General features: G+C 54.2%; 6 protein-coding genes across 6 annotated transcripts; 4 read left to right on the top strand and 2 right to left on the bottom strand.

Moving 5' to 3' along the window:
• Positions 1 to 1,359: 1,359 nt before the first annotated feature.
• On the top strand, positions 1,360 to 3,103 carry NECHADRAFT_100655 (uncharacterized protein; the record flags this gene model as incomplete). The annotated part of the gene is made up of 1 exon (XM_003051272.1): positions 1,360 to 3,103. One exon carries the CDS (start codon positions 1,360 to 1,362, stop codon positions 2,548 to 2,550), a length of 1,191 nt encoding a protein of 396 aa, XP_003051318.1. The 3' UTR covers positions 2,551 to 3,103.
• Positions 3,104 to 7,770: 4,667 nt separating this feature from the next.
• Positions 7,771 to 11,055, top strand: NECHADRAFT_69644 (uncharacterized protein; the record flags this gene model as incomplete). Its single annotated transcript, XM_003051271.1, has 1 exon — positions 7,771 to 11,055. The coding sequence occupies one exon, from the start codon at positions 7,771 to 7,773 to the stop codon at positions 11,053 to 11,055; it is 3,285 nt and encodes a 1,094-aa protein (XP_003051317.1).
• A 752-nt stretch (positions 11,056 to 11,807) lies between these two features.
• Positions 11,808 to 13,257, bottom strand: NECHADRAFT_69641 (uncharacterized protein). Its single transcript, XM_003050886.1, has 2 exons — positions 12,851 to 13,257; positions 11,808 to 12,801 (listed from the first exon to the last, which is right to left on the bottom strand). Exons 1-2 carry the CDS (start codon positions 13,206 to 13,208, stop codon positions 12,041 to 12,043), a joined length of 1,119 nt encoding a protein of 372 aa, XP_003050932.1. The 5' UTR covers positions 13,209 to 13,257; the 3' UTR covers positions 11,808 to 12,040.
• A 1,972-nt stretch (positions 13,258 to 15,229) lies between these two features.
• On the bottom strand, positions 15,230 to 15,958 carry NECHADRAFT_80673 (uncharacterized protein; the record flags this gene model as incomplete). Its single annotated transcript, XM_003050885.1, has 4 exons — positions 15,230 to 15,268; positions 15,331 to 15,516; positions 15,687 to 15,865; positions 15,952 to 15,958. 4 exons carry the CDS (start codon positions 15,956 to 15,958, stop codon positions 15,230 to 15,232), a joined length of 411 nt encoding a protein of 136 aa, XP_003050931.1.
• Positions 15,959 to 16,940: 982 nt separating this feature from the next.
• On the top strand, positions 16,941 to 18,979 carry NECHADRAFT_93799 (uncharacterized protein; the record flags this gene model as incomplete). Its single annotated transcript, XM_003051270.1, has 5 exons — positions 16,941 to 17,195; positions 17,266 to 18,216; positions 18,250 to 18,307; positions 18,356 to 18,866; positions 18,919 to 18,979. 5 exons carry the CDS (start codon positions 16,941 to 16,943, stop codon positions 18,977 to 18,979), a joined length of 1,836 nt encoding a protein of 611 aa, XP_003051316.1.
• A 5,280-nt stretch (positions 18,980 to 24,259) lies between these two features.
• NECHADRAFT_80671 (uncharacterized protein) lies at positions 24,260 to 25,026 on the top strand (the record flags this gene model as incomplete). Its single annotated transcript, XM_003051269.1, has 2 exons — positions 24,260 to 24,570; positions 24,627 to 25,026. The coding sequence occupies 2 exons, from the start codon at positions 24,260 to 24,262 to the stop codon at positions 25,024 to 25,026; spliced, it is 711 nt and encodes a 236-aa protein (XP_003051315.1).
• Between the last annotated feature and the right edge of the window lie 1,827 nt (positions 25,027 to 26,853).

Here is a 26,853-nt window from a genome sequence, read left to right as displayed (position 1 = left end):
ACAGAGGATTGGAGAGCGGTGGAATTGTAAAACGCGAGCCGAGTCTGAACTGGGCTGGGCCTAGAAGCATTGGACGTCGAGTATGATGGCCTAGACGCTGGTTCCAAGCAGGTTTTTGTGATGCTCGAATGGTGTTGTTGTCGGGAACCTCGTGGCGCCCGCATGTTCTCGTCTCGTGCTCAAAAGCTCGAGCTCTGGAATTAAATCTCTCGTCAGGCCTGACGGGTTATCACTTTCCTGTACGACTCACAGTTGCCCCATAGTGGCCTTGATAGTGCAATCTTTTGCCGCTACACGTTTGATCCCGTGCCTTGGTTGAGGTGCGCTGATCCTTCAGAGCACACACAGGTTGACGAGACTCGACGTTCCAAAGCCACCTACGCCGTCGGGCCCCTACCTGCCTTACCTGCCCTTCCCGTCAATTCTTCCCCCTCCCTCTCTCACTCCCGTCTCTTAACCCTTCTTCTCCCTTAACACGACGGCAAACAGACAATAAGAAAACCCTGTCGCTGACGAAGCGAGCGACAATCAGCAGAAGCAACAACACAACAACAACAAACCTTTGCATCGTTCGCCCTCCGTAAGAGTTAACGGCTCCTTGCCGCAGCAATAGCGCGCCCAGCAGTCTCAGCCGCCCTGCCCTCTGAGGCTCGCATCCACTAAATCCACACGCTATCTCACGGGGGCTGTCTGGCTTTTAAACCTGGGCTGCATCCGCCGAGGATTTCGTCGACGCCCAAGATCTCACAAGTTCTCTCCTTGTCGTTGACCTGATCGACCTGGAACCTCGAAAGTCCCGACCGCCGTCCACCTAACCTGATTGCGTCACTCGTCCCTCCGAGAGTGGCTCCCCCTTCCGGACCTCGATACCCAGCAAGCCCAAAGCAAAAGACGGCGGCAGAACGGACAACGGCACTGCCGTGATTAGCTGGTCCCTAACAACTAGCGCTGGCCGCAGCGGGTCCTGCCTCGAGTGTTGGATCGGGAACTACGGACTGTTACAGGTCACAGCCTCTAGGTATGTGCAGCATCTAATATTCAATGTCTCTCCCGTCCTTGAAGGGCAGCGTCACTCTAGGTCTCAGTGCCGCACGGCCGCTCTGACAGAACTTTTTTGTGATATTTTATTTCGAGATTTTCCTCCTGGTCTTTTTCTCTGTTGTTGTCCCGGCTCGTTGCTCCTCTCGCTTGCCGACCCAGATCTGCATTCCCAACCCTCGTCACTAACCCAACCTTGTTTCCCAGCCAGTCACCCAGACAACTTTCCTCTCTGCACGGCCAAAAGTTCCTGCCACGCACCTTCAACCACGGCCACCGTCATCGTTTCTCGCTGTTTTACACGTTGGCTCATCCATCAACATGAGCCTCGCCGAAGCAGCTCCCATCACCCGCGGTGACCCATACGCCCCTGTCGATGCCGCCGACGACCAGCGATTAGGCGACTCGACACCTCGAGCTAGCGACTTCATGACGGAGCCAGACAGCCAAACGGGAGACGCTAAGAAGGATCCCAAGAGCAAGAAGCGTAGCTTCTTTGGTTTCGGCAAGAAAAAGACACCGTCTCTCACCAAATCCGAGTCCCAGAACGAGTCCAAGCCCGAATCCGAATCCCAATCTGAACCCAAGTCCCAGTCCCAGTCTCAGACTCCCTCACACTCAAACTCGGCCGCCGCGAGCCCGCCTTTGATGTCCCGGGATGCTTCGAAGCTCTCGTCGACAGCGTGGAGCGCGCCCAGCGACCAGGCCTTTGTCCTGCCTTCGTCTCCGGGCCGCGGCTTCAGCGGCTCTCCACGACTCTCCTCCCCTGCGACGTCACAGATCTTTGAGCGTGATGTCCAGGATAGCACCGTACTGAAGCCGAACTCCCCGGCGATCCCGACACATATCCAGACCGAAAACTACATCCCCCCCGTGCTCGACGACGCATCCGAGGCCATCACGAATGAGAAGCTTGACCCTGACACGGTGGAGATTGTGACGCACAGCTCGCATCAACCCGCCGCCGTGACGGTTACGGGGGCCAACAACGGCCTTCCATTGTACGACCAGTCGGCCAGTGAGTGGGCAGCAGAGCTCGCTTCCTTTGCCGATCGAGATGCTGTCTCGGCCGACAACGCCTCCAACTACGGGTCTCTCGACTCCTCCGACGTCCGCCGATTATCCTTCATCTCGTTTGCCGATGTTGTACAGGCCGAGCACAACCCTCCCGCGGGCGTTGCGAGCTCCCGTGACAGCATCCACCTCGCAGGGCTCACGTCTCTGCCAGCAGCGGTCAACCGATCTCCCTCGCCCATCCGATCCCCAGTATCGAGCCAGGGACCCGAGAGCCCTCCCACAAGCAACCCTGGTAGTATGAAGGGTATTGAGTTGAGCCCGCCTCGCAAGCCTCTGGGAAGTCCCACCAGCACGGCCAACCTCAAGCTCAGTGTTGGTGGAAACGACCTCAACATCGAGACCATGAGCCAAGCTCTCCGACGGACGGGTAGCACCGATCTGAGCAATGTCCGCAGCCATCCCACAAGCCCGATCGAGGGATCCAACCTTCGTTAAGGGTGATATGAGATGGAGAAGATTAGGGGAGACGAGATGATATCCACACAGCAGCTGCAACACTTTTACTATTTGGTGATTTCACTTCACATTATTCACTTCAACCACGATACCCCACGGGGATCATCATTTTGATAGGGATCGATCGAGCACCGGGGACTCTGGAATCTGGCAATTGGGAGTTGGAAGAGAAAGTTCGTTAGGCGTCGAAATACTCTACGCGCACTACCGGGATTACGCACATGTTATACTTTTCTTGGTCTTTGTTTGTGCTTTGCTATCATGGAAACTGCAAATATTCTGCAGATGAAAGGTGATGGTTCAAGGTCCAATCAATTCGTCAATTTACTTTTACGTCTTTATTCCTCCGAAAGCGGTCTCGTCAGGGAGACTGTGATGGCAGTGAGGTAACGGCCGACTTTTCTTTGCGTTACCTCGATTGCAGTTCATAGCAAAGGAGTGGAAAGGGGGAATGGTGACGGTGGTGGACAGACGCATGTTGCACATGTATCCAATATCATATTTGGCACGCCAACAAGGGATTTCCCTCGTCACAGAAAATGAGTACAACCACGTCCTTTTCCGAGACTACAGCTTCGAAAGGCGAGATATATGCACCTGCGGCGGAATCGTGACGACATATCGACATGACAGCCGAGGCTGATGAATTGACTCTGTTGTAGACATGTCATGAGGAAGTTGGCTCGGACGGCGAGACCGTCGAGTCTATCACTCATCTCTGACAGCTGAGGCTTGATCCGTAAAAGCCACAAATGATATTATACTTTGAAACCTGACGACAATAAAAGAAAAAAAGCACCATTCACGGGTACATCAGTCTCGAGCAGACACGGGGAGGGGTTCGTGTTTGCCGAGATTATGAGGGAGATTCTCGTCCCGGGTCAAGGGCTCCGCGATTACACGGAATGCCGAGTTTACTCGTAGCCGTGCATGCCATGTTGCAAGCAGATGACGCCCATTTCGACTTGCCTTTCATGATGTGGATGACGGGGTGGGCTGGAACCGGTGGTGTGGCACCACATGAGACATGGATATCTTGGGTCTCTCTCTCAGGAGGGACATGTTGGGGGCGGACGCCAGGAACAGGAGCACAGTTGAGGCTGTGAAGCGGTGTGTAATTGTAAGCTGGTTTGCGTATGGGCCTCTGGTTGCCTGTGTGTTGCCTACTGTATGAACTGATGTCGCCAACTCTTGGGTCGAGAGATGGGCTGTGCTTAATTGCCCAGGACCTCTTTCACGGCAAACATGGGCCCGCCCGCTCTTTGTTTTCTGGGACAAGGTGGGCTAGGGAAAAAAATCTATGTTTAGGAAACCCCAGTAATTGGTTCGTCGTCCCTTGTTGGGTGTATGTTCCTTGCAACAAGAAGAGTTTAAACACCCCCTGGCTTGTCTCGGTGCTGGAATATCACACGGTTAGGTATGATCAGGGGGAAAGTAAGAAAAAAACCGGATGAAAAGAACCGTGGCAATAAAAAGAAAAATAAGGATCTGAGCGGGAAGATGCGCTCTCGCGTAAATGTAGCTCTCTGCATTGCTGCAGTAGCATTCTTTCTGTATTTAAAAAAGCAAATGCAGAAAAAGGGGAGAACCCCTGGCAGCTGTGAGATCCCTCAAAGCAAGATTTGAGGCCCTTTTTTCTCCAAGATGCGACACGTGGGAACGTTCCATGCTGGCGGGACAGGACAGAGCCAACAGCTTTTGTGTCCTTTTCTTGTCGCGTGGCTTTGTTGGATCTTCTTCAGGGGTTGATTGAGGTGATTTAGACACTGTGCTCTTGTCTGTTGCAAGATCTTGAGGAGATTAGCATCATTGCTTTTGGAACATGTATCTACGTATTTGATAGGGTCAGGCTCCATTGGGCTCACTGGTCACGAGAGGAGGAGATAATGTGAGTGACAGCTGGAGTTGAGGCTGACCATCCATAGTAGACGGTTCAGGTTCGTGGCTTTTGAGGCCACCCAGCTACTACTAGCCAGGAGTAATGCCGAGACTACCATTGGGCTCTAAAGGGTAGGCCCGACAACTGCTTTCTTTTTTGCCCGACAAGAAGGGCGCATATCGCGGCCAGTGATATTATCTTGGGGAAATCAAATCGCCCGTGAGAACCGGTGCTAGTCAAAAGATGACCGGGTTGACTTTTCCTTGCTGACCACTGACAAGAGACGGAGGAAAAGAGCCGATGTTACAAAAGAAAAAGGCCCTGCCCGCTAGCGGCTGCTCAAGTCTGAGTGCGAGATACAGAAGCAAGAAGAGGCACGATTATCATAAACGGACCTGTTCCTGCGTGAATCGGGGAAGAATCACATCTTACCCCGTCTAGAGGATTCTTTTCTTTTTCTTTTCTTTTCTTGATTCTTCAACGTCCGAGCGCTCTTTTTGCCCTGTTTCTGTAGCTCTTGTCAGAGTCAGTTGGGCTAATCACCATGTAACTCAACGCGGGTCGAGTCGACCCTCTCCCATCCCGCTGGAGGCTAGTGAACGTTGAGATTGGATCCCTGGCCATGGACGATGATGGGCTTTGGTCCCTTGTTCCCGGTGGCCCCCGTGGCCGTTCTAGGATTTCGTCTTAGCACGAGAGACGGCCTGCCTCGTGAGCTGGGGCCAGGGGGGTAAAAGCCTCTGCAATAATAAGACGTGCATTCTATCACGGATTTCATGGCAAATCTTGCTGATTATTCTTTCGACCCATCTTTCACGCATTGAGTACCATTTACTAGGGGGAAGAAACCATCCGAGGGATCCCTGCTCCGTGACGAAAGACGGTAGCATCCCCCACTGGCGGCGGATGCCGTGGGCTCCTCTCTTGAGAAACAAACTGGGCTTACAGGCGACATGGGATGAAACCTCGTCCAAAGGGAAAGGGTTGCTTGGCGAGAGGTGAGTGGCTAGAGTACCCGGAGGGGCGGTGTCTAAAAGTGGTGGGCACAAGAACGAACAAGAAGGGCTGACGGAACATTCTATACTTTTTGCCTGTAGACGTCTCATCTCAGGGCTCGATCTGGCGGCCTCAGGGGTTTTGACTGCTGATGTGATCCATGGGAAAGGAAAGAAAGCTCCGCCAAGTCAATGCAAGAAGAGTACTTTACAATTGTAGTCACAGAGGAACCTCGTCCAATTCGCAAGGGGATGGAACAAGAGTGCTCCATCTCCAAGCTCCACCTCTCCACTGGGAACTGGGACCAGGGCCTCTTCTTGGTGCGTGCCTCCTCCTCATCCCCCTCCACTGCTCTCTTATCCCCGGTCAATTTTTTTTTACGATAACGTCGTCCTTGGTGCTAGCGATCCTTTCTTGGTGTGGGTGTCCTGTTCCGGTCTGTGTTTCTACTGCGACTCGCCGGTTATTCATTAAAAAAAAAACCACTAGATAATTAGACAAGCATCTCGCTACGGCCCGCCTTGGTGTCTCGGGGGCTACCCTCGCTCGCCTGTTTTTCCCCCCTCCAAGCGTGGAACAGTAGCAGAAAGGGTTTCTAGAGAAACAAGACGAGGAAAAAAAAGCTTCTGGGCAGAGCAGGCGTAAAAAAAAAAGTCAAAGAGGGCTGCATGGCGTTCCATTGGAGTCCCTTGTGTGATCGGCAGGAAACCCGTCATTCGCTGTGTTCCCCCGCTTCTCGAAGCCAGGCCAAGACGGAATAAGCAAGTCGAGGAGATATTCTGCTTTTTTTCTTCTTCTCTTCTTTTTCCTTCTTTGCTTTCTTTTTGCTTCTTGGAATTATTATAAACATCATCACTTCGAGTCTTGCTCAATCCGGCAGTTGGCTTCGGTTGGGCAACAAACCTAACAAGGGCATTGTTCACACTCACACCAGACCCAGACTGACTTACTACCCAAGCATCTACACAAGAGCTGTCCCGTCCCGTCCGGGGGTGGCTGGAATCCCGGTGCCTGCGCTTGAGCCTGTGCTTGCTTGACTGTGGGTTTTTGTCCCATCCTATCATCCATGGGCTCCGTCAACTGGCGCTGAAACGTACCTCGACTGAAGCTACTGAAAGTGCGTGTGTGGCGACCTGGACCTGGGCTACCTACGGGTCAAAAACCGAACCAAACCCACGCCCACGGACCCCAACTCCCGTCGTTCGCTCACATTGGATTCAATTTGATCCATTCATCGGGCCTGGCCTCGGGATGTAGTAATTTCTACCCTCCCTTCCCGTGGTCCCCCAGTCCCAGTCCGGTCCAGTACTGTTCTGTGCTGTATCATACAAGTTCGAGGCCACTCACCGCACATTTTCAATCCCTCTTAAAACCACCTGACGACGACCATTTTATCTGAGCGCGCACGCGTATTCTTGTTCGTCCCATCTGATCTGGTTTGGTCTCGGAACTTGCCATCCATCCATCACAACTGTCCCGTCCTGTCCGTCGTGCAGTGCAGATGAGCATGCTCAGCTGCCGGTCCCGCGCGTTCCCCTCAGCTTTACATTCTCTGCCGAGACTAAGCCCTCCTCCCCGCAACCGGTGATTGTGCCATTTGGACCTCTTCCTCAACAACCCGGCAACGAAGAAGACTGCGATAATTTACACCTCTTTTTTATTCTGCCGCTGCGACATCGATAGCCGACCACCGAGACCCGTCAGACCCCGCGCGATAGCGAATACAACCTCACCTATACGCCATCTGCACCGCACTCTGACCCGAGGAACAAGCACCATCCACACCTACATTCAGCCCACCATCGTCGCCGCCTTCTTCGACTCCTCCTCCCTCCTCCTCAGGTCTTCAATGCGGGACGAGCGTGCGCATGCAGATGTGGATCGGCAATGGCATAGGCTTGCCACCGCTGGATATGGACGGACAAGCCCACTTACGACCTGGCGCCTCTAGCGACTCTCTGACCTGGAATCAGACCTCGAGCTCCGAGCTCAACCCCCCGCGCGACCCCAAGATGGAGCGCTCCAGCGCCTCCAACCTGAGGTCCGCCTTTCGATCTACCCTCATCAACGCCGCCGGCACCATTCGTGCAGTCACCCCCGAACCCGTCGAGCCACCGACCCTCAGCGTCTCTGGGGACTCTCAGCAATCCTCCCGTGGAGCGACTTCGCAGCAGAGCTCGCCGCGGACCATTCCCTCGGGCCCCTCGAGGCGACAGGGCATGATATTCAATGATGTCTTTAGTGAATCGTATGAGAGCAGCGAATCCAGTCCCCCGCGGCATCTACGGCATACGAGCGGGAGCTTGCGGCCTAGGACGCGCACCATGGACACCTCGATGCTCGCCCAGAGGAGCGTACCTCCTACCTCAGAACGACATCGCGTTGGTAGCGTAAGCTCCTCGGGATCATTACATCCTACAGACGAACCAAAGCTACAGTCCGGTTCGCTGGACTCACTGCACCATGGTGCTATCTCGGTGCGGGAATCATTAGCAGCCGCCAAGGATAAGAAAAATAGCCGAAGACTTATGAAGCGGCAATCGTCTCGTCCCACCTCTCCTCTTATCTCGCCTCCGCCGACAGTCGACTCGCTACCGCTACCCATCGCCACCGACGACGCAAACAAGGTTCTCCTCTTAATGAGAACACTATGTGGCCGGATGCGCGGTGAAATCGAGTACCAGGGTGAGACGGGAGGACCATGGCACAGCGGCGTGGCTTATATCGAGGAGGAAAAAGGATGTCTCATGTTTGACTCGGGCCAGAACGGCCCGTTCCATATCCCTCTGGTATCTGATCTGCGCGGCTGCAGGGTCCTACCCGTGGATTATCCTGAGTTGACCAAGGAGTGTCTGGAGCTGGTGTGTCTCCAACCTCCGGTGGAAATTCTAATATGCCCTCTGGTGACGGAAGAGTTTGATCTGTGGCTGGCGGCCTTGCTCTGCTGGCAACAACTACGCCCAACAGGCGTGAAGCTCACCAACGGTAAACCAGCCAGCCAGGTATCGCCGATGAGACCGGAGCTGCGGAGACATGGCTGGTCACAAGAAAAGCACAGGCCCACGAATATCATCAAGGTTGGAAAGGTTATGCTGTGGGACAAGGGCCTCGCCGTCTCACCCCGGGCGATCGTTAAGCGGCCGTCGACTAGGGATCTTCGCTCACCGACTACCTCGTGGAGAAGAGTGTCGTGCATTCTGCAGGATAATGGAGAGTTCAAGTTGCTGACGGAGAATGACGTTACTGTTCTGTCCATCATCGACCTATCACAACTCTCACGATGTGCCGTCCAGCAGCTCGACCGAACAGTGCTTGATGAGGAATACTGCGTTGCCGTCTTCCCCATATACGCATCGACTTCAACACATCTTTCCATTTTCCGGCCAGTTTACCTTGCTCTCGATAGCAGAGTTCATTTCGAGGTCTGGCTTTGCCTCCTGAGAGCATATGCAGTGCCGGACATCTACAAGCTCGATGACCCCAACGCCTCCCAAATATTGGAGCTGGACGATCTAGAATCAGAATACGAGGGCGAGGTGTTTCGGCTCGAAAAGACGATCAGCGTCAGGGTTACAGAAGCCAAGATCAAGGCCAAGCCGAGTGGGTTTGAAACACCCATACCAGAGAGGCCGGGACGTCCGGAGCCGGATCCCCTGGTCGGCAATTACCTAGCCGAAGTTATACTGGATGGCGAAGTTCGTGCGAGAACCACGACCAAGACGGCGACCAAGAATCCATTCTGGCGTGAGGAGTGCGAGTTTACCGATCTGCCTCCAACGACACCGTTGCTATCTGTTGTGTTGAAGAGGGTGGAGGGCAATCTTGACAGCTCGAGCAATCTCCTCCAAGCTTCTGTGGGACTTCCCAGAACTCGAAACCTGCAAGAGTTTGTGGTTGGTGCTGTTGACATTGCACTTGAACAGCTGGAGCGCGGCAAAGATACTGAGCAATGGCTTCATATCTACGACGAGAAGCACCAGTCGGTTGGACAAATGCTGATCAGAGTGACACACGATGAACACGTCGTACTCTTGTCAAAAGAATACCAGCCCCTGTCGGACATACTTCACCGCTTCCCTGCAGGCTTGACGAACCAGGTTTCTGCGGCTCTACCGGGACAACTGCGACGACTATCGGAGCTATTCCTCAACATCTTTCAGGTTTCAGGATCTGCTAGTGAGTGGCTGATGGCCTTGGTAGAAGACGAAATCGATGGCATTGGAAACCAGGCTTCGATGAAAAAGTATCGATTTAGCAGCCGGCTCAAGTCAAACGACTCTATCGACTCGGGAACCGATCGGGAGCTCATTGTACGAGATATGAGCAAGTCTCTTGCTGGAGAGGCCAACCTTCTTTTCCGAGGCAATTCGCTGCTCACCCAGTCTCTCGAGTTTCACATGAGACGCTTGGGCAAGGAGTATCTGGAAGACATCTTACAAGAGAAGCTCTTTGAGATTAACGAGATCAACCCGAACTGCGAAGTGGACCCCAGCAAGACCCCCCATGAGGGAGACCTTGATCAACATTGGACTGTACTGATCCACTACACGACCGAGGTGTGGAAATGCATCTCCAGCTCGGCCAACCGACTCCCCCCTGAGCTACGACATGTTCTCAAGTATATCCGCGCTGTTGCTGAAGATCGTTACGGTGACTTTCTCCGTACCGTCACGTATACTTCAGTTTCTGGATTCCTGTTCCTACGGTTCATCTGCCCGGCGATTTTGTCACCAAAGTTGTTCAATCTTCTGCGCGACCACCCTCGACCTCAAGCGCAGCGAACATTCACTCTCATTGCGAAGGCCCTACAGAAGCTAGCGAACCTGTCGACATTTGGCAAGCGAGAGGAGTGGATGGAGCCAATGAATCGATTCTTGAATGTACAGCGACAAGCTGTCCGTGACTTTATCGATCAGGTGTGCAGCATCCCTGCAGACCGTAACGCAATCATTGTTCCCGCAGGTTACAGCACGCCCGTCACCATCCTTGGCCGACTCAGTCCCACCTCCAAGGAGGGCTTCCCGAGCCTTCCGTACCTGATTGACGACACAAGGAACCTGGCTGGTCTGGTGAAGCTTTGGGTGGACGCAAACCCGATTGACGACAAGAAGGACGAGGTGGATAACGAACTCCTCGCCTTCAACGACGTCTGCTTTGCTCTACAGCAACGTGCCGATGCCTGCTTGGCCAAGGTCGAGACGGAGCGCGCTCACGAAAGCGCCTCATACGCAGCCACAGACGACCTGACCGAGTCTATGGAACAGGCATCCCTGATCGAGTCGCTCTCCATCTCGTATGGTGGCTCATCCACAGCCTGGAATGACGTCTACGAACCTACTCCAGGTAGCTCTGGCAGCGAAGTGGCCGACGAGAACAACAGCAACAACACGGCGACACGTAGTCGTCGACGCAGCAAGGAACACCGCCGGCACCACCGAGAGGGTTGGGAGCACCGCAAGCCCGGTGGTCTGCGGCATGCGAGCGCGAGCGCCAGCAGCACGCTCAAGGCCAAAAACGGACGTATGGGACGCACCATTCTCAGCGGCATCATGCGCATCGGCGGCCGCGGAGAAAGCCCCGAGTCCAAGGAGCCACGGAACAACAAGTGAAGGGATATGACATGACAGTTTGCACTACAACAGCATGATGGAGAGCTAGTTCTCTCTACAACCTCACGACTTGATGATGAAGAAAGAAGAACGGACCATTTTATACCACACACACACACACACACACACAATTCCCCCCTTTTTTTCCTTGTCTCATACCCCCTTCCACACCTTTTTTTTTCCTATATCAACAACACGAGCATTGGGATGTGGGGATACGGGGAGGTTGGCAAACATGATTTTACTCGCATGCGAGGCGTTTTTTATCTTTCCTTTGTATGGTTGGGACATTGACTCCCTTTTCACCTCGTGCGTCACCCTGATATCACCCATAGAGGGCAAAGCAAAAGGGTGCATGAGGTTGAAACGAGAAGCAATGTTTACACCTTTTATTATTGTTATGTTTGCCACGGGTGGCTTGGTGAGGCAAGGGGGAATACCACTTTTGTTGCTTTCGGTGCAGTTTTTTCTCGCGTCATGGTTGAATAGAAAGAGATGGGAGGTTTTGCATGGAATCAAGGTAGTCAAAGAAAGACTTTTTGGGATGGGAAACTTGGGGCGTGGTTATTTGGTGTACCTCGGTCCATAGACAAAAAAGAACAGACACGGAGCATGTCTTTTGTGATGCCCAAGTTGTTGGAGCTGTGACTATCAAGGGACGGATATATATATCTTTATGTGCATGTATCCATAGACGCGTCGATAAGAAACAAGTTCACAACTCACAACTAGACATTGAACATGAAACGAGTCTTTGAATGTGGTTTATTGTAATTGGATGGTATCTCATTCGGCGCCGACTCCTACCCGCTGTCCCTGACAAGGTGCTGTTAACTTGAAAAAAGATGGATTTCCTCCCCCCCTTCCATGTTACGTCTCTCAAAACATCGCCGATTTTAATGCTTGCTCTCCCTCCCTCCCTCGGCAACGGAGGCGCCTTCTATATCTTTTTCTTCGTCTTTTGCAAAAAAGAATCATCAAGTCTTTAGGTAAAGAACTTCTTGTAGGCGGCCTTCTCCTTGGCGGCGCGGGCAGCGGCCTTGGTCCGGACGGCGTTGAGCTCCCTGGTGACGGCGGGGTCGTTGGGGGCAAGCTCGCTGGCCTGGGCCAGGTCACGCAGGGCAGTCTCCTCGTCCTTGAGACGGATGTAAGAGAAGCCTCGGCGGTAGAAAGCCTTGGCACGGTCAGAGTCCTTGACACCGCGGACGTCAAGGGCAGAAGAGGCGGCGCGAACGGCGTCGTCCCAAGCCTCAAGCTTAATGTTGAGCAGAGCCGAGTTGTTGTTGAGGGAGAAGCGGAGAGCCTCGAGCTCAGCCTTGAGCGAGTCGGGCTGGCCGTCAAGCTCAGGCTCCTCGTTGATATAACGCAGACCCTTCTGGTACTTGTCGAGGCCGAGAGAGAAGTTGCCAGACTTGAAGGCGGTGTTGCCGTAGTCCTTGCAGGCGGCAGCGATCTTGAGGACGGCGGGGGCATCGAGGGTGTCGGTGCAATCCTCGGGAAAGTCCTCGTAGGGGTCACCGAGGGCGTCGGGCTGCTTGACGTCGGCGGCGAGGGCGGCGTCACCCTTGAGCTCACCACAGTCGGCAATCAGGGCCTCCTTGGCGGGACGGTCGCCCGACTGGGTGGTGAGGTTCTCGATCTGGCGGACGATGGACTTTCCGTTGAGGACCTCGCCAAAGACGACGTGCTTGCCGTCAAGGTGGGGGGTGGGGACGGTGGTGATGAAGAATTGGGAGCCGTTGGTGTCTATGGAGGGGTTAGTGACAAGTAATCGCGGGGTATCATTGAAACATACTCGGCCCGGCGTTGGCCATGGACAAGAGGAACGGGCGCTCGTGCTTCTTGGGAAAGGCCTCGTCGTCAAACTTGTTGCCGTAGATGGACTCGCCGCCGGTACCATCACCAGCAGTAAAGTCACCACCCTGGATCATGAACTGCTTGATGACGCGGTGGAAGATGGAGCCCTTGTAGTGGAGGGGTTTGCCCGACTTGCCGACGCCCTTCTCGCCGGTGCACAGGGCGCGGAAGTTCTCGGCCGTCTTGGGGACAAGGTCGGCGTACAGCTCCATGGTGATGCGGCCGACGGGCTTGCCGCCGAGGGAGATGTCGAAGAAGACGCGGGGTCGCGCGGGGGAATCGCCTTCAGATGCCATGATGAGCTTGTAGTAGACGGGAGGGAGAGCGTGCGGGGAGAGAGCAAAGAGAGAAAGAGAGTGTAAGATGTCAGAGTGAGGTTCAAGGTGGGGGGGGGAAGAGTGTAAGGTAGATATTATTAGACGTCCGAGTCGTGTCGTTCAAGGTTGGGGCAGAGGCAGAGCAGAATCGGAGAGAAGGCAACAGAAGAGGGGAGCTTCCTTTCCACTTCCGGAAAAGTCGCGATGCAAGTGAGCCCAAGATCGTGCGCTTATAAGTGGGTAAAGCTGAGTGGGTTGTTGTTGTTTCTCTGACAAAGTCTTGAGTTGAGTCTTGAGAGGATGAGAATAACCGAGAGACAAGAGGCAGAGAGACAGAGAGAGCTGTGTGTGGTACTTGTACTTGTCTTGTAGTTGGTTATTAGTGGGTAGAAGCAAGAGAGCCTGGTCGCCCTGCCCTGTGTTATCCAGCAAGCAAAGTGGTTCCGAAATAGCCCAGATTCGGACCAAGTCGAGGACATCAGCCTCGGGGCAATGCGGGGTATTCTGGTCTTGTTTGTCGTTTCTTTTTCCTTTTCTCTTGTCCGGTAGAGAAAAGAGAAAAGAAGCCAATGGCCAGCTCAGCCGAGTTACATGAGACGGGGTAGAGAAGAGAGAGGGCCCCAGAATTACAAGGGCAAACGATTTCAGCTCCTTTGAAAAGGAAAAGCCTCATCAACGGTAAGCAAGCAATCAACAGCAACTTGAAGAGAGAGACAAAGAGAGAGAGAAAAGAGACAACAAAGCATTGATTTACAGACCAGGGGGAGATGGGGGTACCCGGTCAGACAAGGCTATACAGCTACTATCGAGGGATCAAATATCAAGCCCAGAAATGCAACATGGTGAATCAGTATCGACTCGTTTGTTACACCAGTCTTGGCATTGGATGGATAGAGAACAATTAGGATTTCTTTTTTTAAAGCAAAAAAAAAAAAACTGCAAGATGTTTCAAACAATCAAGGGTATCACTACAGCCCAAGACACAAATTCATTCCCTCTAATACGTAGTCCTCAAAAGCCATCATCTCACTCTCTTTCCCGCTGGAGGGTATTCACACCCGCCGCCAACCCACCCCGTGCCGCTCCCGGGTGGAACTCCCTAACCCCCCGTAAGCAGGGGATAGGGCTGCCGATGCGCCTACGCACGCCTGCGACGGCACGCCATGCCACCCGCGCAGGGCTTGGTTTGCTTGCCTGCTACCCCCCTACTGGTAATCCAGCGTTAGGTCGGAGCGGGCTGTTGAAAATCTGCCCAACAGGGTCCCAGTCCGGTCGGCGCGGGAGGGAAAGATGCAAGCAAGCAAACCAGCGCACACATCTCCGAGACCCTTGATTCGCTGTCCCCTGGGCCCCGGGCTGTCAGTCAATAAGACCCCTGGTCCTGAGCCAGCCTGATGAGAGCCGAGCCGTGAACCTGTGCGCCCTCTTTTTTCTGCTCAGGTCTGGGACAAGAATGCTACCCTGCGCCGTTTGCGAGCCAAACCTTTTTCTGAGGCGGCAACAAGGCCGGCTCTCCGGAGGGGGAGGGGATGCAGGGACGCAAGGGAAAAGAGGAAGGGGGAAAAAAAAAAGAAGCAAAAGGCGTGCGACGCGAGAATGCAGATCCTGATTACATATCGGCCAATCGCTTCTCTTTAGCCCATGTTGTTTGTTGGTGATATGTCTTGTCTTTTTTGTCTTTGCCGTTTTTGATGAAACGGGAGGGAGAGAATCTGAGCCGTGCCCATTGTCAAAAAGCCGGATACCTCCGGGTATTGAATTGATTGCGTCAAGTTGCAGCAAACCAGGCTGGATGTGAGATTTCACTTCTTTGTTCTTGTGTAACGCAAGCATGTCTGTGATTGTTGGTGCCAGCAGCCCATCTAAAACCAGATTCCTCTAAAGAAACACACATACACTTTCACCCTCCTCTATACTTTCTATGGCCTTATGAACAACACCTTCCCGCCATCTCTCTATAGACAAGGAATAACAAAAAATCGACTCAGCCTCGTTGTCTCTTAATCAGTCTTGGCGCCATTCTTCAGCTCAAGAGTAACCTGCTTGTCGTCAGCCCGAAACGAAGCCTCATGAGTAAAAAAAGAAAGGAAAATAGGCTCACCGGTCCGTCGTTGACGAGAGCCACCTCCATCATGGCCTGGAACTGTCCGTCCTTGACCCTCTCCTCCTGGTACCCGGCTCTCACCTTTTGCACAAAGTAGTGGTAGAGCCGTCGCGCCTCCTCCGGGTTGGCCGCGCCGTGGAAATCGGGCTTGGCGCCCTTCTTGGTGCTGGCCAGCAGAGTAAACTGCGACACTGCATCCCAGCATCAGCTCGTCTCTTTCAACCGTGGCTTGCTAGGAGGTTGGGCTGAACCTACCACACAGGACCTCGCCCTCAATGTCAGCTACGCTGCGCTTCCACTGCTCTCGGTTGTCAGATCATGTTCATGTTTCCCCCTCCTACAGAGTAAAGTACCTTGCCTCCCTCGTCGTCGTCCCAGAGCTTCATCCGGAGCACCTTAGCCGCCATCAGGTCGGCCTCCTTCTCCGTGTCCCCGGGGGCCACGGCAGCAAAGGCTAGGACGCCCTTGCCGATGGACGAGATCATCTCCTTGTCCACCGTCACGGACGCCGACAGCACGCGCTGCAGGATGACTGCTCGAGTGTCATGTGTGAGCCCCTCAGCCGTTTCACCTCTGTCGACTGCCGCAGTTGAGAAGGGGGCTTTTGTCTGCACGTACCCTTCATATTTGAACAACTAAATTCCTGACCGTTTCGAGATGTTTGAGCTGAGTTGTCGACTCGGGCAATTTTTAACCAAGATCGGGAACCCTTCCGAGCTCTATAACAGTAGCCAGGAGTAGTAGTCTTGGCATTGACAAGCAGACAATGCTGATGAAACCGGATATGAGTCACCAGCGACTGCAAGGGCAAAATGATTGTGATATTGAATTACCTGAAATTCAATCCTCTCTTATCAAACGCAAAATGTTTCGTCAACTCCTGCCCGATACAAGATAGTCTACAGAGGATAGATACATTGCATGCCGTCTCTGGTCTTCCAATAGCTTCTGTGAATCCGTGTCATGTGAGATGCGCCTAGTGCTAGCGACGCCAAGCGGCAGCCTCGTGTACCCCACGTCATCCAGCTGTACCTCAGGTATCTCGCGATAGCGAATCCCTCAACTGCACCGCAACGCACGCGCTGAAACCTAGTAATTCCACAGCTTAACCTTGTATCACAAATTAACACTGCATCACGGAAGTGTCGCGTCTCTCGCGCTGCCGCAAACGCACCCCGAGAGCCTGAATCGCCACCCAAACAGGTTTCGGCATCTAACCGCGCCCCGCCCCAGGTGACCCGCGGTACATCAGCCAATCGCGCGCCTGCGGCTGTTTGGCCTCATTACTCTATTTCCCACCTCAATCAACGTAGCAAAGTCGAGCAGAGCCGCTTCTCTCGACGCATTTCATCCCCCACGACCCCCGAATTGGCCTCACGAGGTCCATCACCGCATTCCTGCGCCGCGCACCATCCACTCCACCCTTGGATCGGCGACGCGACGCGCCATTCCGCCCTTGAGCCGCCCGCCCTCAAGATCCCCCACAGCCGGACGAGACGAGGCGAACAAAGAACGAACCATCACCAAACCCTCCCCCCGACACCGACGACAACCCCATCGATTGAACCCCGTGTGCGCCCCCGCGAGGCTTCGTCGCTCCAATCACAATGGCGGCGAGAAAATTGCAACAAGAAGTCGACAAGTGCTTCAAAAAGGTGGCAGAAGGAGTCACCGAATTCAGTGCCATCTACGAGAAGATTGAGCAGTCGAATAACCCCGCCCAAAAGGACAAACTAGAGGACAACCTCAAGCGCGAGATCAAGAAGCTCCAGCGGCTGAGGGACCAGATCAAAACATGGGCCGCTAGCAACGACATCAAGGACAAGGCTCCGCTGCTGGAGCACCGGAAGCTGATCGAGACGGTTGGTCCCCTTGCCTGCTACTGACAGAGGCCGAGAAGAACAAGAACACCTTATTGACCGGTCGGGTTAGCAAATGGAAAAGTTCAAGGCGGTGGAAAAGGCCATGAAGACCAAGGCATACTCCAAGGAAGGCCTATCAGCCGCCGCCAAGCTCGACCCCAAAGAGCAGGCCAAGGTTGAGGCGAGCGAATTCCTAAGTAGCATGGTCGACGACCTAGAGCAGCAGATCGAGACTCTCGAGGCCGAGGGCGAGTCGATACAGGCCACCATGAAGAAGGGCAAGAACAACAGCGCCAAGGCCGAGCGCATCGCCGAGGTCGAGCGTGTCATCGAACGACACAAGTGGCATCAAGGGAAGCTCGAGCTGATCCGCAGGTCCCTCGAGAACGGCGGCGTCGAACCCGAACAGGTCAACGAGCTCGAGGAGAGCATCCGGTATTACGTGTCGGACGGCATGAACGAGGACTTTATCGAGGACGAGGAGATGTACGAGGAGCTAGACCTCGAGGACGAGGAAGGCACCTACGGCATGAGCCTGGACAACGAAAAGAACTCTTCCCTCGACACCCAATCTGTGCAGGAGGATCTGACAGCTGACATCGAGCCCCCCAAGCTACTGTCGAGGAAGGCGCAGAAGGAGACCGACACTGTGCGGAGGGCATCCTCCCAGACAAAGTCGCCGTTACCTGCTCTCGCTACTCTCCATGCTCCTCTAGCAACAATCAGCAACGGCACCGTAGGCGGCCCACCGATGAAACCAGCATCAGTACCTACACGGCCGGCCGGGGAGGGCCTCAAGTACGCATCAGCAGCTGCGGCGGCCGCAGCGAGCGACAAGAACAACGTGGGTATTGCTCCGTTACCTCCGCCTCCCGGTGCCGCGCCGTCGAGTATATCACCGCTGCCGCAGTCCCGAACAAGCGCGACAAACTCTCCCGCAACATCTCTGATCCAGCCCGCGTCTCAACAAGCCGAGTCCAAACAGTCCACACCTGCCATCGCCGCCGCGGAGCCCGAGCCCGTACCTGTCCCCGTCCCCGTGAAGCCGTCCAAGCGATCCAAGGCCGCTGGCAAGCAGCCTGCTGTCCCTGAAGCCACCGAGTCACCAAAGCGTATGTACGCGAATCTCATGTATAAACCCTCAGCTGACCGTCATCTAGCTCCCCAAACAAATGGTGCTTCCAATGGTGTCAAGCGTACTGAGGAGGTCGAAGAGGAGTGCATCTACCACCTACCTTCATCGCTGCAGGATCTCGTCGACACGTATGAGACTTCCAGGAAGCGTCCCGCACCCCCTTCGGCGCCCTCAACGCTGCGCATCATGACCTCTAGTCAAGGAACCTGCCCAGATGTCCAGGACGCCGATGTGCCACGGTCATACCGGCCCGACGTCCCGGTGCCTCCTACAGTGTCTGGTTTCCCCCGCGAGCCTCTCGCTATCTTCGAGGACCCCCGGTTGTACTCCAAGATCGACCCTGACACTCTGTTCTACGTCTTCTACTACAAGCAAGGCTCTCCTCAACAGTATCTGGCAGCCAAGGCCCTTAAAGACCAGAGCTGGCGGTTCCACAAGCAGTATCAAACATGGTTTCAGCGACACGAGGAGCCCAAGAACATCACCGAGGACTTTGAGCAGGGCACATATCGATTCTTTGACTACGAGAGCACTTGGTATGTGAAACCCAGTGACCCCTTGTTGTGAGGCGTGCTAACAAAATGACAGGATGAACCGACGAAAAGCGGACTTCAAGTTTGCCTACAAGTTTCTCGAGGACGAGGTCTAATGCCTCACTTTCCTTGACCAAGCGGGACAGGGCTTGTTCCGCAGGTAATTCTGGTTGCGCGAGAGAGGTGGATATGGAACGGAACGGGATATGGCTGACTGTACAATGGGTTTTTGAGCCTCCCTCGGCAGGTTTCATGGGGAGCGCAAGGGTGGGAAAAGGGACGGTATCATGGGGTAGCCTCATCTTTTTCCCTCTTCCCTTGTCCTCGCTTTACAGCCGCTTGTTGTGCTTTTTCTGGGACAGGTAAATGTGCGAAATGGCTACATGGGGCGTTAGCAACCTCAGTGTTTGAGATATGAATATGGAACCTTTCGAGTGTCGGGCGACGCAGCCCTGAGAAACAAGTCTTCACACGTGTGGGCTGTCCAGCTGGTCATGTGTATGTATGCCTCAAGTTGAAGTGTATGGCGTGGTGCATGCGTGGCTTGCTTGCCAGCTAGGCACTTGCGGCAGGCTCTCGCCTCGTTGAGAACTGTTTCGCAGAGGGCAGTTTGTCAGACGGCTTAATGGTGGTTGACATGGACCATAGGACAGCCCCAGATTCGGTTGCGAGGCCCGAGGCCCGTTTCGCCAGTGCGCCAGCATGTGCAAAGCCATCTCGTCCACATGTGTTGCGCCTCCGTGAGATCTCAGCCCAACAACCATCTTGCTGTGTCTGTGTGTCGACGTGGCACGTCCTCGGTCTCGATCAAGGTGAAGCGATCATGGACCAAAGTGTAGAAGTGCATGAACGGTGTGAGATGCATTGCTGCCCAAAGGACAGAATGGGGAATTAGGAGCATATTTTTGCATGATATATCTAGGGATGAGACGAGGTTGAAAGACGGAATTGAACTTGTGCAATTGCGTTTCTTTTTTCTTCTTCCATGCGCTGGCTGTCGCTGGTCATCAGCCAGGGATTCGGTCATCAACAAAACATCGCTGCGAACACGTCAATACGATACCATCAGCAAGGCGGCAATGCAGAGTCATCTGATGGCAAAAGTGCACAGTTTCCTCTGAAAAGAAAAGAAATCGAGCTGAACAAATCCTTGGTGTCTCAACTGAGGCAATTGCACTTGCGTCTGTGGTCTCGATTCCTCCCCTGGCCCTTTCTGTTCAACCCTGACTGACAAGAGTATGACTTGATCAGTGACAGTTGTCAACTCGAACCTAATTCTCTGTTTTGGGCCATGGCAATGTGCAAACTGTCTGGTTGAAACCAGGGCTGGCGGGACAAGAGAGGCTCCCATGCATTGGCGCCTCTGGTTGCCTTCTTTTGTGGCATCGTCATCCATTCATTCCTCAACAAGTCAATCGAATCGTCAGCCGGCCGAGGGCTAATGAGGCAATGCTCTCGTTAGAATTCGTCTCACCTTGTCATTGTCGCCGTCCTTTTCGGAGAGGCGGATCCCTTTCCGCGGAGTGACTTGGGCCTGCGGCGCAGTACTGCCACTACCTGGTGATGCATTCATCAACAAAGCTCGGAACAACGAACAAACGCAGCACGATGTCTCCCCTGGCTCCTTCGGTCTTGACCGCGGAATATGGCCGGGGTGTGAAACGGAACGAAGACATAAACGGAACAAGAAGGTTTCCAGAATGCTTCCTTATCTGCCCGGGGTCCTTGTCAGAAGACCGTCGCGCGCGGGAGCAGGATCCTTGAACACGAGAAAGGGGGGATCATGATTAGCGAGGGTCGTCTGTCAACCTTGTGGCATGGACCCAGAGCTTCCCCGCGAGGATTCTTGGCAAGCTCGTTGGGCAGAGGCAGAGAGAGGTCAGCAAGCGAATGGTCACGGAACCAAGAGGGCGAAGCCTGCGGGAAACGATTGCAGTGGAGCCTCTAATCGTCGAGGCAGCGGGCGAACCATTGACTTGGGTAGAAAGCGAACCATCCCAGAGCCGACAACTTGCGTCTGCTTGCTGTCACTGCCTCAGTCAGCCTCACTAACACGCCCCAAGCTCCATGGAACGAACGGCACCTCGGCAAGTAGTCCAAATCGACGAACCAGACGCTAGACACCGACAACGGCCTTGTCGGAGAGTTTTCCTGTGTTGACTTGCAGGAGCCGGAGATGAACCCGGTAGGTCAGGCAGACGAGACAGGGCGTCCATGGGTGGTTGCTCTGCTTGGTGTTGCTGGCTGTTGATCGCCTAGGGCGTTCTGGTGGGCTGCCTGCCTTGTCTTGTGTGTTCTCGCAAAAGCAAAATCGCTGAGGGGCCCTGGGGACGTCCCGGATTGACTTACATGCGGCGCTCAGCAACGGATGTGATGCAGAGGCAATTACACCAGCCGTGTAGGGTGCTGTAGGTCAACCAGATGAGTGACCGAGAGTGTGGGGAGACGGGGGCGTGGGAGTTGGCGGTATGGCGATGCATCGTCCGTGCCCGTCCATCGTCTGTGCTCTTGATCCGCTTGAGGTCAATGCCGCTTATTGTTGGCGATAATGTGCCAGTCAGGTAGGTACTGTATTTGAGCATCTTGAAGTACCTGGATCGACTGACCAGAGCCACAGCTCAATCAATCGCAACTCCACCAAGACTTTCTCCGGGCCAGGCAGCAGAGGTAGACAAGAATCCATGCAAAAGGTGCGCCATTCGATTGGTCGTCGAGTTATCAACAGGGGTACAGTAAGTTCTGTGCACCCACCAAAGCTTCATCCCCATGGTGTTGATTGAGCCTTGTGCTTGTGCTTGCTTTGCTTTGCTTTGCTTTGCTTTGCTTTGCTTGTGCGCTATGGGCGGTTGCTGGCCGTGTAATGTCATGTCCCGTGTGCCACATCCTCCTAGTAAGGCGAGGTGTCCATTGGGTCCACTTGTTGTTGATGGATGGCTTTGTACTGCAGAGATGGTCAAGTCAAACGCGACGGGTGTTAATGCAAAGCATCTAGGCCACCGCATGAAAGTGCATGATGGGCATGGCGATGATCACGATGGGAATGGATGGATGGGAAATGCTAAGAGAGAAGGGATATTTGGGAATACCTCTAGTTGCCAGCTGGCCAATGCCGAGTTGGTTCGTTCTTTCCTCATCATTGCCAAAAGGCAGGTGAGATTACTAACCCGGGCAAGCCCAGGGCGTAGGTAGGGAGCCTCAGAAGGTCCTACGCAGGTAGGACTCTCCCTTCTGCCTCGTTATTCTGCCTCAGCCATGCAACCAAGAAAAAATTGATTTCGATATCCCCTTTCAACCTGATTCGACGGCCCTACCGCATGTTTGATACCACTGAGTACCGTGTCCTTATGTCAAGGCCCAGTCTTGATGGGTCTGAAAGACCCCATGTCCTTGACCCGCGATGGGGCAGATGGGACGAGATGGATTCCCCAGCAACGACGATTGAATTCCTCCCGTTACCGAGTGCTCATCAATTCCGTCCTTAACGAGGCCGCAGAGACGGCCCCGTTCCCGCTGTGACCTGCGGCAATCATCGTCTACTTTCCCCACCGACGCGGATCCAATGTGACAGCTACAGCTACAGCTACAGCTACAGATGTTGTCCTTCGACGTTCAACATCTCCCCTGCATCCTCCTACATACAATTGCATACCAGCCGGCGTCGGTCCCTGGTCGCTCTGTGCGGCGCAAGCGCACCTCATTTTCACAGCTGCGGGCCACGCCCAAGACGCCAGCGACACACCCCTATGTAGGTGGCCCTGAAAACGCCCAGGCTCTTGAAACTGGCTTTGCCTTTGGAAGCGACCGAGATTTTGCTGGTCGCGCACTGCCACTATGTAATCTCTAAGCTATCTCGCGACGAATGGATTACCTACCGAATGCACAAACCAAAGCAGCCTCCCCAATCGCCGTCTGCCACACCCGCATCCACTCCCGCCGCCATGTCTTTACCCGTGCCATCAAACGCCAACGTCAACCGCCCTATCGATCAATTCCGTCAGCCCCATCGTGGCCATGTCATAGCCTCATGGCACCCGCCCAGCCGGTAACGTCACTGGCAACTCGGACCAGCTCTCCCTCGACCTCCAGGCTCTCCTTTCCCCTCTCAGCTTTCACTTTTGTTGCCTCGTTGCCAATGTCATTGGCCTGGGCGTTACTTACACCCTGTTCAAATGCTCGGGCACATTTGTGCTGCCACAACGCGAGGGCCAAGATAACTCTAGTGGCTAGGTTGGTGCTGATCTTGACCCCGTGCTCTCTTGTCGAGCCCTTGAATCTTGTTGGCGCAAAGCATGCTTTCATCGCCAGTGTACGCCCATTTGTACCTTGCACCGCGCAGATCCCGGTCGACCCGGCTCTCTGCTTTGTACTCTGTACAAGGCGGCCGGCCCCGTTGATCCTTCTCATGCAAGCAAGCAGCTTCGTTCTCTCAGGAACCCTCTTCCTAGCTTCAAAGTTGTGCATCACCACCTCACCATCTTTTCCTCTTCAGGACACCGGCCTCGCTATCCAAGCCCAGCAAGCGCCTCTTAACTCGGTTTCCACGTTTGTGTCTCTACGCCCTTTTGTCATCATCTGCTTTGGCTCTTTCATACCTAGTGCCCGTCTAGCCGACAAGTGTCAACTTGGATCACGAGCCAGTTAGTGCCAGATGCTTCGCCTCAGACCCCTGCTTCTTCCTCTCCCCCCCTCGATTCACTCTATCACTGCCACCCTTGTTGTCTTGGCTTCTAGTGGTCGACCTTGTTTCGTCTTGTCGATGTCGTCCAGGGTCCATCAGATCAAGTGTTGGCTGTGGCTAGGCCTGCTGCGTCCCCGATAACTACCTCCCCGAGCCAGGTTCTTGATCCCACATAGTATTCTAGAAGCCTAATGATACCCCTTTGGTCTTGCAGCCAAGAGCTACCAGAATCGGCACCACATAGTTCTCTTTCAGTTTCAGGGCCATGTTGCCTTTTCCCATTGTGTATGACATGACTCTTCACCTTCCGCCTCACTAAACAATGTGCGATTTGAGCCTCACCTGCTGGCCTTGTTACTTAGCCTACCCGCCCGAGCAGACACCCCCTTCTCCAGACACCGGACTCTCAAGCATATAACCAGCCTGGCCACCCTCACTTTCAACTCATTCATCACCATCACCATCACATCAACAGCATCGACTTCCATGCAGAAAGCCTTGTATCTTCGTTTGGGGATTTACCACCAAGACAACAACCTACTCGTGGCCTCTTGCATGCCACCATCTCTCACTCTTGCCATTCACAAGCTGCTTGCTCGACCTTTCAAGCATCCGTGCCTCGAATACCCACGTTGACGGAGCCAAGTAATAGCTCCTCTACACTTGCAACGGACCAGTTCTTCCTTCAAGGCCTACTGTCACTTTCATCGTCGCTACAATGAGCTACTACGGCCAGCAGAGCAACTACTTCTACGACGCCTCGGACTCCCAAGACCAGGCAACCTCTCCAGCTGCGTATCAACACGACAGTTACTCCTGGCCCCTTGCCCGGGGCGTCAGCTCTGGGGGTAGTTCTACCGCCTCAACCGTCCCTGAGTCTCCCATGCAGAGTGGTTACTACTCTGCTCAACAACAGGATCCTGCATATCAACAAGGCCCTGCCTACCCACAAGACTCTACCTATCAGGATTCTTATTACTCGGCCTACTCTGCAGGTTCAGAGGATACCAATGTTCCTCGGGGCGATGGGTACGTCTGTCCCTCACCCACTGCTTTCTCTTGTTACTTAAGCTAACTCGCCGCAGTCACTCCGGTCCAGACAATATGTGCCTTGCCCCTGGCTGCAATGCGAAGCCCTTCAAGCGCACTGCCGATCTTCAGCGCCACTATAGGAACATTCACAATCCCGATTTGACCAAAGAGGCGCACTTTTGCGACTACCCAAAATGCACCCGCGCCAGCGAGCCTTTCCGTCGTCGTGATCACTTCCGCGACCACTTGCGCGAGTACCATCGTGAGGATATCCAGAAGCGTGGCGTCGTGGTCAACGAAGAGTGGCTCGAGGATCGATACTATTCCGACAAGTGGTGGCGATGCCCGCGATGCCTCATCCGCGTCTACACCTCCAAGGATGAGTACGAATGCCCCAAGTGCAAGGGGTCATGTGAGCCCAAGCGCAAGGAGAAGCGCCGCAGCCGATCTTGAAGGGGGTGAGCAGAGACACAGCCTTGCTCACGCAACCGACCAACCACAAGACACCACAAAGTCTCGCACCTGGTTGAAATCATGATTGCGCCTTGCGCAGCACATATCTGCAGCTTCGACAGTCTCGCTTCACATCGATACTGTCATCGGTACGGCGGGATGTGCCGGCATGTGCACTTTTACCCAGCACAGCTCTCGATCCCGCCTCGCAGCTTGGCAATGAGGCTGCAGGAACCCTTGTACATCACCAAGACCGGCACACCACCATGCACGGCTTCGGGCATCAAGGCGTTTTTGGTCTTTTCGTTTACATACATGTTGAACGTCTGCCTACTCGGCATACTTTCTCTTGGCTTCGCATTCCTTCAGTCGCTGGTCGCCCACACCACCTTTACAGGACGCAGCAAGGGATCCTCCCCGGACCTCTCGAAAACGCCCACCCATGCGCTGCAGATCCCCGTCTCCACCGGGATCCCAGCCCATGAGGCTGACTTGAGAGAATTGTTCTAGAAGCGGGGCCCTGCTGCGGGGGATGTCAAGCGTGGCTGTGGTGTGCACCATCAGTTCTTCCATTCCTTCCATTCTTCTATCGAGTTTCCTTTTCCGGACAAGCTTACTGGGTGGGACCTGATCTGGGCTGGGGTTCAGCTCACCCAAGGCAGCGAGATAAGAGGTGTTGTTATTGGCAGTGACATGATGCTGTGACGTCTACGGATGAGATGAGATGAGATATGAGATACCCGCACTACTTTAGAGGGAAAGATATTACGGCACTAACTATATAGACGGCGGGAGTTTTTTTTCTTTCTCGTTTATGTCATTGGGTTTTGGATTTGTTTGCCGGGGGGCGTGCTTGTTGCGCATCTCGTGTGTATTCATTCTCGTGTATGTAGTATTTCTTGTGTGGGGCTTCTGGATTACAGCTACAGTACCCAACAATGGCACAATTATTTGACATTCTGCTTCCCTCTCGACTTTTACGGTGTGATATTTGGTCATCACGGCATATGGCCCGCCTCATACCCTTGGTCGGGCGTGTAACGAGAAAAGAGACAAGTAGATCCCTGATATCCTTCCCTTTGTCTCCCGTGACACCGTATTCCCTGCAAATACTTTCCCCAGACTTGATGTCAGGTCAGGGCCACCATGAAGGCTTCCCCAGTCTGCGCTACACAATATCGCGCACTGCACAAACAACCCGTGACCTCATGCCTCATGCCCCATGCACCAAGCACCCAGCCCCATTGCATGTCCCCATCCCTATCTCCGTCATTCGGTCTTCGCCTATCCCTCGCAGCACTCCTCAATCGGATCTCCATCATAGTCGGGCATCGTACGAAAGTCCGGCCTTCCCTGCTCCCTGCGACCCCTAGCTTTTGGTCGCCTGCCCATCTTTGGCGCAGCAGTCGAGGGTGCGCACGGCATATTGGCTGGGCCATTACTGGCCAGACGTCCAACAAACAGGTTCGGGTGATGGAACTTGAACTCTGGCTGCACCGGTTGAGGCGAACCTGGCTGGGCAGTCGCCGAATCGGCATCCACCGTATTCGTTTCCGCGGGGGCATCTGATGGAGCCTGCATGCCTTCATCTGTGCAAGACGGTATTTCAGGGGGCTCCTCGGTGGCGATGTGTGTCGTACATGCGCCCGGTTGCCCTTCTCCAGGTGTCAAGGGTGGCTCTATTACATCAGTTGATACCTCTACCGTCTGCATACTCGAGTCGGGCTTTAGTGTTGAAGGCAACTCCGCAACGCTGTCCGGAAGCTCAGGTATGTGAAGGCTCAAGTCCAGCTCATATGCTTCAGAGAGCTCTAGCATGCTAGTGTC

Source organism: Fusarium vanettenii (assembly GCF_000151355.1).
Source record: "Fusarium vanettenii 77-13-4 chromosome 5 genomic scaffold NECHAsca_5_chr5_3_0, whole genome shotgun sequence".
NCBI lineage: Eukaryota > Fungi > Ascomycota > Sordariomycetes > Hypocreales > Nectriaceae > Fusarium > Fusarium vanettenii.
Note: the sequence above shows the minus strand (reverse complement) of the source record. Positions and strands in the feature narration are given on the sequence as shown.

What these genes read in the sequence shown, in the direction of transcription:
- NECHADRAFT_69641 (XM_003050886.1), bottom strand. Translation starts at nt 13,208, where the DNA reads ATGGCATCTGAAGGCGATTCCCCCGCGCGACCCCGCGTCTTCTTCGAC. An exon ending in CATGGCCAACGCCGGGCCGA is followed by an intron (nt 12,802 to 12,850) that starts GTATGTTTCAAT and finishes ACCCCTCCATAG; the next exon opens with ACACCAACGGCTCCCAATTC.